The sequence below is a fragment of the Malaclemys terrapin genome, chromosome 11 (assembly GCF_027887155.1).
Source record: "Malaclemys terrapin pileata isolate rMalTer1 chromosome 11, rMalTer1.hap1, whole genome shotgun sequence".
Taxonomy (NCBI): domain Eukaryota; kingdom Metazoa; phylum Chordata; order Testudines; family Emydidae; genus Malaclemys; species Malaclemys terrapin.
Genome location: NC_071515.1, coordinates 3,926,764 through 3,940,670, shown reverse-complemented (window position 1 = coordinate 3,940,670; position 13,907 = coordinate 3,926,764). Strand labels below are relative to the sequence as shown.

Below are 13,907 nucleotides of genomic sequence, written 5' to 3'. Positions count from 1 at the left end.
TCCACCGAGTTCCAACCCGGGGCTCTTCAAACCCAGTTATCCTCTTGCAGGGTTCAGATCTCCATATCCCCAAGCGCATCCCCCGGGTCGCTTCCTACCCTTAGTCCCGGCTCTGGTATCTCCTCTGCTGGTAGCGGCGCGTCGTCCCCTTCGGTCCCCACGGTCGCCCGGGCTGCTGAGGTGTAATCAGGGTCTTCGGCCCCAGCGGTTTGGCGTCCCGGCAGCTTCTTAGCAGGATCCCGCAGCATGTGTCTGCTCTCCTCCTCAGCCAGCCCAGACTGAACTGAGCTGCTTCCGTTTATACGCTCCCTTCGCTGGGGGCCTGCCCTGCAAGGGTGAGGGGGCAGGGCCGCTTGGGCCCAGAGCAGTTTGTTAACCCCTGTGTCACCAGGGCGGGGTTGATACACCCCGTCACAGGCCCAGATTCAAAAAGGTATTTAGGTGCCTACGTACCTTTGTGAATCAGGGCCTAGGTGCATATCCCTTTGTGCATGCAGACAAAAAGACACCCGTCTTGTGCGTCCCCGGACGAAGGCAGCAATCCCAGCACCACCTCTGCACCCCTCCTTTATATCTCCCGAGAAATGGGATTTCCGAACTTCAGGCTGCAGAGAACGCAGCACTGCATTACGCTCTAGCCTCTGACAAGAACTAGCCAAGGGAAGGAAAAACTTGAGGCATTTGTGTGATGTTTTTAGCCTTGCACAGAAAAAACTACCCTTAGCTGACCATCCTCTGCACATCCGCAGGGCTTGCACAGGAACTGTAGCACTGGGAGTTTCCTAGGCAGCAGTTGTACAAGTGCTCAGTAGCTGTATAGGAGCACCGGGGCTGTAGTGCTGTGAACTTCCTCGGCAGCAGTGGCACAAGCCTTCGGGGGCCCTGTGGGAGTGCCAGGGCTGTGGGATTGTGAGCTTCCTCTGCAGCAGACACACAAATGCCCTGCGGAACATCTGCACCACAATGTGGCGAGCTTCCTCCGCAGAGGCGGCACAGCACACGGTAATAGCTAGGGCTGTGGTGCTACTCAGGAGCAGTGGCACGAGCAAGCCTTGCATTTCGGAGTTACAGAATAAAGGTTCAGGCACCGGTCCCACGTAGGGGCTGTTTCAATATTTCCCCACCTTTCCCATTGAAGAAAACCAGGCCAGTTAACTTGCAGATTCTTTAATAATTTTGCAGTGACCAGCGTCTTTCAAAGATTCTGTTGTATGGCTAATTTTCAGGCAACCAATGGGCAGATACGAGAGACTTGTCTGCAGAGCAGGAGTTGAGGACTGCTCCTCTAGATCAACATACAGCCTGGTTGTAACTGCAGAGACATGGCCCATCTCTCGCGGTATGCGGTGTATCGGAAAAGAGCGAAGGGATTCCAGACAAGAAGGGCTGCATTCGTTATACCACTGCTCAGCCTTCGGACCAGACTGATTTTCTTACGGAGCGAGAGAGTACTTTGGATTACTGTTGAGGCCCTGTGACTTCCTCTCCCAGCACCCCCCTCCTCAGATCCCAGTGTCACAGCCCTGGGGTCTTTCCTCTCTTCAGAGGAACTAGAGGATTCCTGACCCAGGTTCATGTTGGATCCTCCTGCAGTAGCCAGAAACCTCACAAATAAAGAACCCGGTCCTGCAACTCTTACTCACGTGGGTAAAATCCTTCTTCGTACCAATGGGATTACTCAGAGAAGCAAGGGCTACTCTCCTAAGAATGGATCAGGTCTGAAGGCACTTGTTATACAAAAGCAAACCCAGTAATCATTGTTACCCAATGCCAGTTAAAACTTCAACAGGCTTGCAGCTTTCCAGGTGAACAGTGATGCAGGGCCCCAACGCACCAGGCCTTCAACGCAAAGCAGCCATAAACTCAGTTTAATGGTCTGCCTCAGCCAGGTTCCTGGCCCACAGGATACACAATGAGATGAGCTTCCCCAGCCCTAGCTGGAAAAGGTGGCAGCTCTAAAGTCAATGGAGTTAAAGGCAGCGGTGTAACCCTGGTGCGTCTCTCTTTTGGGATTGTGTTTTGTTCTGTAAACACCAAGAGGGCATGAAAAGCAGCAGCAGGCTAGGCATGGCTGGTGCACCAGCCCGTTTGGCTCTTACTATTCGTTACAGTCAGAAAGGGGAGTACGTACGAGCAGGATGTATTTCATCCCCTTCCCCAGTGTCCGTCACAGCACCTCCTACTGACTTTAGAGCTGGCCACAGCAGGGGTACTGCCGTGACTGCAGGTGGAAGCTTTTCCAGCTTTGAGTGCAACGTTGATCCCGCCATTTCAGGGGGTGGAGCGTGTGATGGGTGGGGGGAAGTGACTGCCCTGGCTTTTCCTGTTGGAAGTGGCCTGCTGGCTTTTCCTGTTGGAAGCGGAACAGAGGCTAGGATAGGATAATAGAAAAGAGGATGGGAAAATCTAGAAACCTATCACATTAAAAACAAACACACACAGTATTCCTGCTGGAGCTAACTGCTCGGACTGAGCCTCATGACATAGATAAAAAAACTCCATGTCTGTATTTAAAACTCATGCTTTGAATTCATGTCTATGGGAGGATCGTTTTGCCGGTGTGGGGGGGGGGAGGGGGTACGGTGAGCACTGTCCACTACCAAGCAAAGAGAGGTTTACTGTCTTCCTTGGAGAGTTCACACAAACAGTTCAGCAGCAGCAAAGTGTCGCCGAGGAACTTGGATGGGACGATGTCTATCACGATCTTGCGCAGATCAGCTGGGCTGCTGTGGAGAGGGCTGGAGTGCAGGTCTGGCCGCTGTTTCAGGATGCCGTAGGTGTTGATCAGGAACTCGCTGAACACCGGGTGCACATCCCGGTTGTAGCCCATCTTCTCGAGGCGTGCGGCGAGGGACAGGTACCGCTGCATCATACCTCGGTGCTTTTTCTCATCCACAGAGCCATCCAGGCACTTCATGGAGGCCTAGGAGGTTTAAAAAAACAGGGAGAAGCTGTTAGCTCCTTTCATGGATAACCATGGGCAGGCCCCGGGGGTTCCTAAAGCCACCACTTTCTGGCTGCATCCAAAGCATCCCGATCTGTTTGCAGCTCAGCGATGACAGTGCTGGAAACTGGCACGCTGGAGAACAAAGTCCCAGTACAGCTGCAGAAGGGACACGGCAGGGCCGGCCAGGGATGAATTAAGCTGCACCTGGCTAGATGCAGTGATAGCTGAAGTTGAGTGGGGTCCCAGACTCTGCAGGCCTCACCTGGCTGGAGAGCTGCACATTGGCCACCCCCCATGAACCCTTGGTTTTCTACACACAGCTAATGAGCGACTGTATGGAGAACCAACACCCCCCAGAACATGGGAGTTCTTTTAGCTCCTACCAGACTTGTTACTGCACAACACAAGCCCCACCCCCGCCCCTCGGCTACCCAGCTGGCCTCCCCCATGTGGCTGAATGTCCCAGGGAAGAGGGCAGACCTGCCAGCTGGGAGGGAGCTGGTGCCTCTCCCCTCATTCAGTTACCAACTTTAACAGTCAATATTTCTCCCTGACTGACAGCCACTTCCATGGCAGACTACAATGTCCTCAGCCTCCTGTGTTCCCTTCATGCACACAACATTGATTCATGAGGCTCACAGGTCACATGCCCAGGTTTCCATGCAGGGTCACATAGGGTATGTCTGCACTGCCCACTGAGCCATGACTCTGACTCGGGTTTGAGCCCAAGCCCCCGTCCCGTCCACATACAAATCAGTCTGACTTGGGCGAGCAAGCACTCAGGACCTGGGTCCTAGGACCCAGCTGGGGAGGGGAGTGGGGGGGAGGATCAAAGCCCAAGTCCCGCTGTGACTTAGATCCAAGCCCTCTCACTTTGCAGTGTGGACGCAGCTCAAGCTGCAGACCCGAGTCAGAAGATCTGCGTAGTTCAGCACGGACACGTTAGCACAGCTGCGAGACCCGGTACCAGCAATCGTAAACCCAGGTTTATGATGCAGTGTGGATGCTCAAGCGTGGTTGGAAACACTGAATCTGCAACCCCAGGTCCCACAGACCTAGATTTACAATGCAGTGTAGACACACCCTGTTTCACATTGCCATGGCTCTCTCTGCACAAAAGCCAAATAGACTTTTCACTGCACAAAAACACTTATTTTTCTTATTACCAAGCTTTAAGCATATGTGGCGCTCCAGGCCTTTCAAGCAGCTGGAGTTTCTGAGACTAGCTATTAATTTATGTGTAAGCAGAGTCAGGATGAGCTCTACCCTGACATCTGGTGGTGAATTATGGCGAGTGTGGAAAAGAACTCCAGGGGCTGATCTTGTTTGCATAGGCACAAACCCACCTGGCATGAAACAACAGCAACTGAAAGTGGTTACTTTGGCTGGTGTGGGATCCCCAGTTTCTCTGTTATTGGGGCAGGAAGAATAAAGTTTTGTTACCCTGATTCTGTGAATCAAGGCCAGTGGAACTGTTGTATGACAGAAGGACTGAGTGAGTCCTTCACCATTACCTAAGTAGCACTTGCTTGACAAGGGGCATGGGTTACAAATTGAATGAGAATTGAGAGAGGATGGGGTCAGGTATTTGTATCTGATGGTGTGGTGGGGGGGGGGGGTAGTTACAGGCTGCTGAGCTGAATTCACTTTGGGCCAATGGTGCACCAGCACTGGGGCTCCACTACTCTGAGCTGAAATCACTAAGAGCTGAAATCACAAAAGAGTGCTGTGGGGGAGCCTGAAGCTATATTGCTAAGCAGCTGGCAGAGCAATTGGTGGGGATGACTGGAGGAGCAGCGAGTGGTACGGAGCCTTGCGGGGACGGTTGGAGCGGCTCACAGGTCGGTGAGCGGAGCAGCTTGCGGAGCGGTTCGTGGGACGGCAGGAAGTGGACTGGCTTGTGGTAAAGGCTGTGGCAGAACCCCACGGAGAGATGGCTGGCCAGCCTCGGCTCACGTAAGGTGCCCCTTAACACCCTGCGTGCACGCCCCCCCTTATACTCTGGGGCTGCACTGACCAGGGACAGAGACTTTGGGGGTGTTGGACTTCGGGGACTCTGGGTGATTTTTGGGTTGCTGGATTCAAGAACCAAAGGGAAAGGACACAACCCAATTTGCTGGGGTGGGGTTTTTTTGCTCATGGTTTGTGTTAGGAATCCTGTTTGTGGTGTTTTTCCAATTTAATGCTGATGTCATTTACCTCTTGTTATTAAACATTTTCTGCTACACTCAGACTCCGTGCTTGCGAGAGAGGAAGTATTGCCTCTTAGAGGCACCCAGGGGGTGGTATGTAATTGTCCCAGGTCACTGGGTGGGGGCTCGAGCCGGTTTTGCATTGCGTTATTGAAACGGAACCCCTAGATACAGAACCCGGCCCTTGTTGCTGCCAATTTAGATGGGCAGAAGGGTTACATATGTATCAATAAGCATAACTGTAGCATTCAGAGTATTATGAGTGCATTGCTTCATAAACATTAATGAGTCTAGCTCACAACTCTCCTGCGAGCAAAGGAATGATTATTATCCCCAATTTCACAGATGGGAAACTGAGACAGAGGCCCGGATGATTGTCAAAAGGTATTTAGGTGCCTAACTCTCACTGATTTCGGAGAGATTAAGACCAAAATGCACCAAAGCCTGAGACACTGCAAAAAGCCCTTTGGGAGCCCAGGAAATTTTCAATGCTGGTGTGTGGCTGCATTTCAGATTTTCAGAGTCCCACTGGAATGCGCTCTCTCTCTCTCACACACACACACACACACACACACACACACACGCACCTAGAATTGGTGGGAACAGGATTTTTCACTTAGCAGGGAATTTTGTGATTTCAAAATGTCTTGTGTTCTGAAGTGGAATGAAAAAAAACCCACACAAAATTCAAAGTGTCCTGCAAAACATTTTTAAAAAATAATTTCATTTTGGTTCCACTGAAATCTTTCATTTTGTCAAAATCAAAATGCTTTGTTCTGATTCTGACTTTTAAAACACTATATTATGCAACAGAATATAAAATTTAAAAAATTGAAATGAAAATTTGTTTCAAAGTGGAAAAAAAACCCAAAAAGGTTTTGTTCTGAAATGGTCCGTTTCAACCCGATTGATATGCTGATTTCTATTTTTCTTTCTAAATAAATTTTCACCAAAAACGACACGTTTCCATGAAACATTTTGCTTTCAGCAAATGGTGACTGTCCCATTGGAAAATTTCCAACCAGCTCTGTGCACCATCCTCTCCCTCAGCAGATTCAAGGAAGGATTTACCTGTTTGATTTTCTCAGGAATGTTGGACACTGTGTAGCCGTAAAGTCTCGTTACTCCAGGGAACACATATGCAAGGATGCGCCTGTCTAGCTGGAAGGCAATTTCACCCACTATGCGGCCATTTTTCTTGCTGTTCAGCTCAAGCTCTATATGAAGGACAAGCTGGTTGTTAGTTACATAGTAACTTAAGGCAGGAAGGCCAAATGTTTTCACCATGCTTAGATTCAGGTTAAAGTTTTACTGCTTGGTTTGAGCCACATGGCAGGAGAAAGAATATATAATCACACACGTTATGTACATAGATGCGCACATATACAACCAAACACAGCACTGACTTCCCAGTGCGATGCACGAACTGGATAACATCTGCCTCCTTAAATGGATTGGTTACGTAAATACATGTGGAAATGGACTTTGGAAATAAATACATGTACAAGGAGAAAAGCAGGTCACTTTCAGAGCTTTTCTCAGCCATAAAAGCCCCGTTGCCCTTCCAGATGGGCTTAGCCACACTAGGGTCAGGTCTGCACTACAAAGTTTTGCTGGCATCACTATGTCAGTCAGGGGTGGGAAAAAAACATGCCCCCCAGCAACAGAACTTCCAGTGTAGTCGACAGAAGAGTGCTTCTGTGAGCACAGGCAACGTCGCATGGGGAGATGATGTTACCATGCCAGCAGAAAAACTCCTTGTGTCCGCATGAGCGGTGTCTGCATTAGGGGCTCTACAGCATACTGTAGTGATAAAGCAGGGCTGACAAAGGCTCTGTAGCATAGAGGTATTTGAAAATCATATTGGGGGACCCCACGTTCACCTTGCCCTTATGAACACACATTAAAATACATGCTTGCCCTGTGTACACTAGGGCTTTGAAACATGTTAATTAAAACATAGAATCATAGAAATGTAGGGCTGGAAGGGACCACAAGAACCCATCCAGCCCAGCCCCCTGCACTGAGGCAGGAAGAAGTACATCTAGATATTTTCCTAGTTTGATTATGAAAATGTCATGGGGAACTGTGTCAAAAGCCTGACTAAAATCAAGGTATATCAAGTCTACTGCTTCCTCCCTTATCCTCTAGGTCAGTAAGCCTCTCAAAGAAGGAAATTAGGTTGTTTTGACATAATCTGTTCTTCACAAATCCATGTTAGGTAGTCCCTATAACCCTCCAGGTGCTTACAAATTGATTTTTTCAGTAATTTGTTCCAGTATCTTTCCAGATATCGAAGTTAGGCTGACTGGACTATAATATCCCAGGTCCCCTTTGTTCCTCTTGTTAAAGATTAGAACTGTGCTTGTCCTTCTCCAGTCCTTGCAATCTCACCCACCCTCCATGCTAAATTGCTAAAGGCTCCCAGGTTGCTTCAGCTAGTTCTTTAAGTACCCCAGGATGAACTTTATCAGGCCCCACTGACTTGGATAGACCTAATTTATATTCTATAACTTATTTTCCTATTTTGGCCTGTGTTCCTTCCCCCTTGGTGTTAATATTAATTGTGTGAATATATGGTCACCATTAAACCTTTTTTAGTGAATATTGAAGCAAAATTAGGCATTAAACCCCTCAGCTTTCTTGATGTCATTAGCTATTAGTTCACCTTCCCCAGTAAGTAGGGAACCCACACTTTCCTTCATCCTGCTTTTGCTACTAATGTATTTAAAGAACCTCTTCTTATTGCCTTTTATGTCCCTTGCTAGGTGTAATCCATTTTGAGCCTTAGTCTTTCTGGCTTTGTCCCTATATGTTTGTGCTATTCTTTTGTACTTCTCCTGAGTAATCTGTCCATGTTTCCACTTTTTGTAGGATTCTTTTTTGATTTTTAGGTCATTAAAGAGCTCCTGATGGAGCCATATTGGACTCTTAAGAACATAAGAACGGCCATACTGGGTCAGCCCAATGGTCCATTTAGCCCAGTCTCCTGTCTTCCGACAGCGGCCAATGCCAAGTCCTTCAGAGGGAATGAATGGAACATTTCATCCCCCAACACCCATTCCCAGCTTCTGGTAACAGGGGATAGGGACACTTCAGAGCATGGTTTTGTATTCCTGCCCATCCCGGCTAATAGCCATTGATGGACCTAGCCTCTGTGAGCTTATCAAGTTCTTTTTTGACCCGTTATACTCTTACTATTCTTCCTATCTTTTTTTTTTTCAACAGGATAGTTTGCAGTTGTGCCTTTAATATTGTCTCCTTGAGGAAACTGCCAGCTCTTCTAAACTTTTTCCCTTCGATTTTCTTCCCGTGGGACCTTACCTACCAGTTCTCTGCGTTTGTTAAAGTCTGCTTTTTAAAAATCAATTGTCCTTATTCTGCTGCTCTCATCATTCCTTCCTTTCCTTAGATGCAAAATGTTGGTGATCAGGTTTTAAAAGATGCCCTTTATCCTAGTGTGGCCAAGCGCTAGGGCATCAAAAAGCCCCCACTCCCCCATGCTTGCAGAGATAGCTTATGATTAGAGTCAGTTAAGCCCATCCTTAGCTACTGTTATTAGCAGCAAGGCCAGGGTGAAATCACATCATTACCGTTTAAATAATAGGTATGGGGCTTCCGCGGCTCATCTCCTCCTGGACTCTCGGAGAACCAGACTCTCTTTTTCCTATGCATCTCTTCCGAGTCCAGGGACATTTTCTCGCCCACTATGTCCCGTGCGCTGTTTATAAGGGGGACTGGCTTCCTTGGGGGAATTCCTGGGGAAAATGGCTCAGATGTTTTGAAGTATCCTGGAAACACAAGCTGTGCTTGGGCCCCTTCCTTGTTTGAAATGTTGAGGGGATTTGAGGAAACAAATTCTCCCAGGGACGATGGCTGGGGCTGACTCAGAAGGTCTGGTGCATTGAGGACACTTCCGTGCTGCTGGTGAGCTACAAGAAAGCAAAACGGGGGTATAAGATCAGAGTTAGCCATGGCTTCATATAGATTTCCAGTGAAGAAGACCCTAGAAATCTAGAGGGCCTCGCTCTGATTATCTGTCTAGGTGTTTATGAATGTCAATTCAAGTGCCTGCTTAGTGCTTCTCATTTTGGGGATCTCAGTGTTGATTCTCGAGGTTATCAGACAACATTCAAAACTGGAAACACACCCTCTTGCCCCGCTCTCTTCACACAAACATAAGTGGACACAACTCAGGAGGGTTTTCTTTGTTCAAAGAGAGCTTTGGCTGGAAGAACAGGTGGTGAGAAGGTCAGAGTTGAGGTGCACTGGCAGAGTTGTCAGTGGCATGTGGGAAACTCCATGGCTTTTTCTAGTCACTGCTCTCATAGAATGTCCCATAGCCAAGGACAAGTGTATTTGGGGAGTTTGGTGGGGATATATTGAGCAGAGTAATTGGAGAGTGCAGGGTTTGGTGAGAGCAGGGTAAGCCCTGACCCCTTCTCCATCTCATCTTTCTCTGTGGTCCTTTTGGGTGCATCCCTCTCTGGGGTGAGGCTGGTGAGAAATCAGCCTGGGGCCAACAGCCAGCTGGTTTGGGGGGTTCCTGGCACTAACATTTCTGCCAGTGTAAGCGTGTGGCCACAGGGTCAGGCAAGGGGATCGCCTCACTTTGACTCCTTTCAAGTTTTCCTGGAAGTCAGGGGACACACTGTGCCGCAGTCCAGATTTATGTCCTGCATCTGCCACAAGCAACTTGTTCATCCCAGAACAAGAGGAAAGGGACTAGCCATATCAGCTGAAAAAAACCCCATATGAGACACAAACCTACATGCCATGTATCACGGATTCAGGGCTTGCCATGGCTTCTAGAGGACATGGTCCCTTGGTCCAGCACTGATGTCCCTGCCCTCATGACCTGATCCTGAGAAGCACAGACACCACTCGAATCGCTTACTGTAGTCACCTGGATGTTGAGAGCTCCCTGAAATCTTGAGCTACAATAGAGGGGTCAGTTCTTACCCATCCCATATAAACGAGCCTTATCTCCTCCAGGTGAAGTGACGTCGGTGAAGCAGACTTTCTTCAACCTCGAGAGGTCTATGGATTCTGGAAGCTGTTTCTCCACCCTGGTGGTCCAGGAAGTGCTGGAAAGCAGGATTGGTTTCCTCTCCCTGGGTGTAGGCTGAAACAAAGTGGGATTATTGGGAATCCCCTTAAATGTAGCCTCTGCCTGGGCTTTGGGGCTGGACAGAGTTGCTTCCTCATTTGCAATGTGGAGAGGGGAATAACTGAACTCCTGCAGCAGTGAAGGGTGTAGGTGACTTGGGCTCTCCGGTGGCTTGATATCCCTTCCGTGAGGCGGGGCTACAACAGAGAACAGAGCATACGGTGTTACCATTCAAATGAAGGCTTTTACTCTGACGACTGATCTCTTGCTCTCTGGCACTAGAATGACTCTGAATCCCCCATGGGAGGTGCCATGTGCCTGCCAGAGCTTGGAAGCAGGGCAGTGTTTTCAGACACATTGCCAGTGAACCTTATTGGTGCCCCTTCAGTCGTGTCCCATATCTCAGGAATGGGCTAGACAGAGGATATGCACGCTGGGTGCATGAGCCTAAAAGCCCAGAGCTTGCAACAATGAAGGGACTCTACCCAGACCCAGTGCACAGGAGAGCGAGTAGGTGGATACAAACACAGCAACCTGGGGACTGTCCACTAGGGGGAGCTCAGCCAGGGTTCTCACCTAGTGCATTAGAGGGCCATTACTCAAGAGAACAAACAAGACAGATCTTTCAGGTTCTCCTTACCTCCTTGTCCTGGGGAGCTGGCATTCGGATACACGGGAGCAGGGTGGGAAGTGACAATTCGCCCTTCATTGCTGTTTTCATAGTGCTGACTCAGTAACGAACGTAATTCATAGTTCTCCCGGAGCAACCTAACCTGATTTTTCAGGTATGCATTTTCGTTCTGAATTGTCTTCATCCACTCGTTATCCTCTGTCATTGTCATCCTCCTTGGCCTTGGTGGAGTCAGTTGTAGCAGACAGCTTCAGCAGGGCAAGAGTCACCTGTCCCAGGGCTTGGAAAGGCCCACAGGAAACCTTAGAATGTTCCCACACCATTGTGAGATCACTTGCTCTTAAAGGAACAGCTGGGATTTTAGCCCTGAAGATAATTTTTTGGTGCAGGACGTCCCACGGAGCTCATCGCACTGGAGGGGGCTGAGCACACGACAGATAACTCACAATGCTGTGCGCTCCAGTTGAGTTCTTCACCCACAGGTTGTCTGCAAGTCTTGGTTCAAATAGACATGCACACAAAGTGAGGCCTGGGCTCCTACTCAGAGATGACCAGTCCACTCGCTTTTCTAGGGCATAGATGAGTGGAACACATGCTCTTGGTACATGGAAATGGAAGAGGAACCTGTTTGTCTGGTCTCAGACCCCTAGGGTGTGCGGTGCTGCTGTTGGTGATACCCCAATGACTACACCTCTTCCCCTGGGCACAGAAGAGCCGACAGAGGAAGGGAAGGGACAGGACTGGAATGACAGGGGTTGACGGTTATGAATAGAAGGGGGCAGACACTCAAGGGATGTTCACATACACCTCAACCCCGATATAATGCGACTTGATATAACATGAATTCGGATATAATGCGGTAAAGCAGTGCTCTGGGGGGGCGGGGCTGCGCACTCCGGTGGATCAAAGCAAGTTTGATATAACGCGGTAAGATTTTTTGGCTCCTGAGGACAGCGTTATATCGGGGTAGAAGTGTACCTAATTTTCCAGCACCCCTCCAGCACAGATGGTGGCATAGCCAGGGCAGAGACTGCTCCCCTATGACACTGCTAAACCCCAGCACCCTCCCCATTTCTAGAAAGCAGAATGGCAGCATTGCTCACACAGAGCCCACTCCTGATTGGGGGAGGGGCAGATGCTCCTTGTGTCCTCAGTCCCTGTCAGCCCCGCCAACCCTTCCCCCTCAGCACCAGTGGGAGTCCCGGGCCATCTCCCCCAGCACCCGTGGTGCCCTCGACCATTCCCCCTCACAGAGCACCAGCGGCCCCCTGCCCAAGTTTTAGTTAGGGGTATATAGTAAAAGTCATGGACAGGTCATGGGCCATCAATGTTTGTTTACTGCCCGTGACCTGTCCATGACTTTTACTAGAAATACCCGTGACTAAAACGTAGCCTTAATGATGAATTACCGTAGTTGATGTTCTGCACTTTGGTTCTCAGTCTTGAGATCGGGATCTCAACGTACATCCTGAAGCTGGCTGTGGCCTTAGTCTCTTCTTCCCCGCCCACAAATTTTCAGCGTACTTGTCTGGCAGCTGTGTCCGATGGCCCAAGTCCAAAACTTGTAATTGCAAGTACTAATAACCTGCTGCCTTACGAACGTCAACTATTGTACATCGTTGCAGACAATACCCCAGCGAGACACTCTCTTAATCGATGTGCTATGAACAAAACAGAATTAACTTTTCTTGAAGGAACAGATCAGATACAATGAACTAAAGCTTCACCTGAGAATATCCCTCTTGTTGAGAGGGAGCAGGACACTGTAGCCTCTGAATTCTGCTTTGTTATTGCAATAAATATCCTGGTTAATCAGGTTCTAGTACCTCTCCTTCAGGATCTGCAGGCATTTAGTCATGTTCTCAAAATTGATCTTGGCATCAAAAGAGGACATGGGCGCCTCACACAAGCGGTGGGCATAATGGATATGAAAGCGAGTGCACTTCTCAATCACAGACACAGTCAATCACACACTGCTGGGTTATATCCTGGCCAAAACAAACAGCAAAGTGTTAGTTATGTATTTACTGACAGTCCCAACTTTAGGGGCTCACAGACACATACACAGAGGCTAAGGGAAAGGAAAGAAGAGAATGACAATTTGCAAAATGATTTACAATTTGCATTCGGGTCAACTCAATTCCCTGTAAGCAGCGCAGCAGAAGTAGGTCTTTAAATGTAGACTGACCAAGAGCTTTGCAGATAAGTTGAAGGAGGTTGGGCCTAGAGCTGGGTAAAGTTTTTCGGATGAATAATTTATTCAATGAAAAATACAGCTTCAGTCAACCTGACATTAATTAGAACAGTTTCAGCCATGCAGAAAATGGAGGAGGAAGATGATGTTGTGGTGCTCCCACCACCCCACCCAGTCACCTTTAGCTTCGTTAAATGGCTAGGGCACCAACTCCTGGTGTGGGATACCCACCTTTGAATCCCTGCTCTGGAACAGACCCAACACGGAATTTTTAAATTCATGTGCACACACAAAACAGATCTGGTTTGACTTTAGCCAAATATTTTTTCCTGATGGTTTGGAACCGCCACTGAACAAAAATGAGCTATTCACCCAGCTCTAATCCTGCCATGCATAGTGGCTCAACACAGGAAGGTCCAGAGGTGATTGTGTGAGAAACAGACAATCAGGCAGACAAGGCTGGGAGCTCTGGCAGAACAGAAGGGCTCAGGGTGGGATGGGGGAGTAAAGTAAAGATCGACAAGGGAGAATCTGTAGGAAGATGCAGAGTTACATAGAGCATTGATAATGGTGACAAAAAATTTTATGCCATGGTGGATGGGGAGTTGATGCCATACCAAATGGAGGGATGTAGAGGGAAGTTATATGATCAGATCAACAGGCAAGGAAACGGGCTTTAGTGGCTGCATTTTGTAGGGATGGAAAGACAGTGATGCGATAATCAAATTCCTGAGTGGACAAATTGCAAGGCCAAACTTTAGCACAGAAGGACTTTGATTATTGTCAAAGAAAACAAGAATGGCAATGACAATATTGCTATTATAATACACATT

General features: G+C 48.6%; 1 protein-coding gene across 1 annotated transcript; it reads right to left on the bottom strand.

Moving 5' to 3' along the window:
• Positions 1-2,401: 2,401 nt before the first annotated feature.
• Positions 2,402-11,091, bottom strand: SPATC1L (spermatogenesis and centriole associated 1 like). The gene is made up of 5 exons (XM_054043202.1): positions 10,890-11,091; positions 10,102-10,446; positions 8,733-9,071; positions 6,211-6,356; positions 2,402-2,923 (listed from the first exon to the last, which is right to left on the bottom strand). The coding sequence occupies exons 1-5, from the start codon at positions 11,089-11,091 to the stop codon at positions 2,597-2,599; spliced, it is 1,359 nt and encodes a 452-aa protein (XP_053899177.1). The 3' UTR covers positions 2,402-2,596.
• Positions 11,092-13,907: the final 2,816 nt, after the last annotated feature.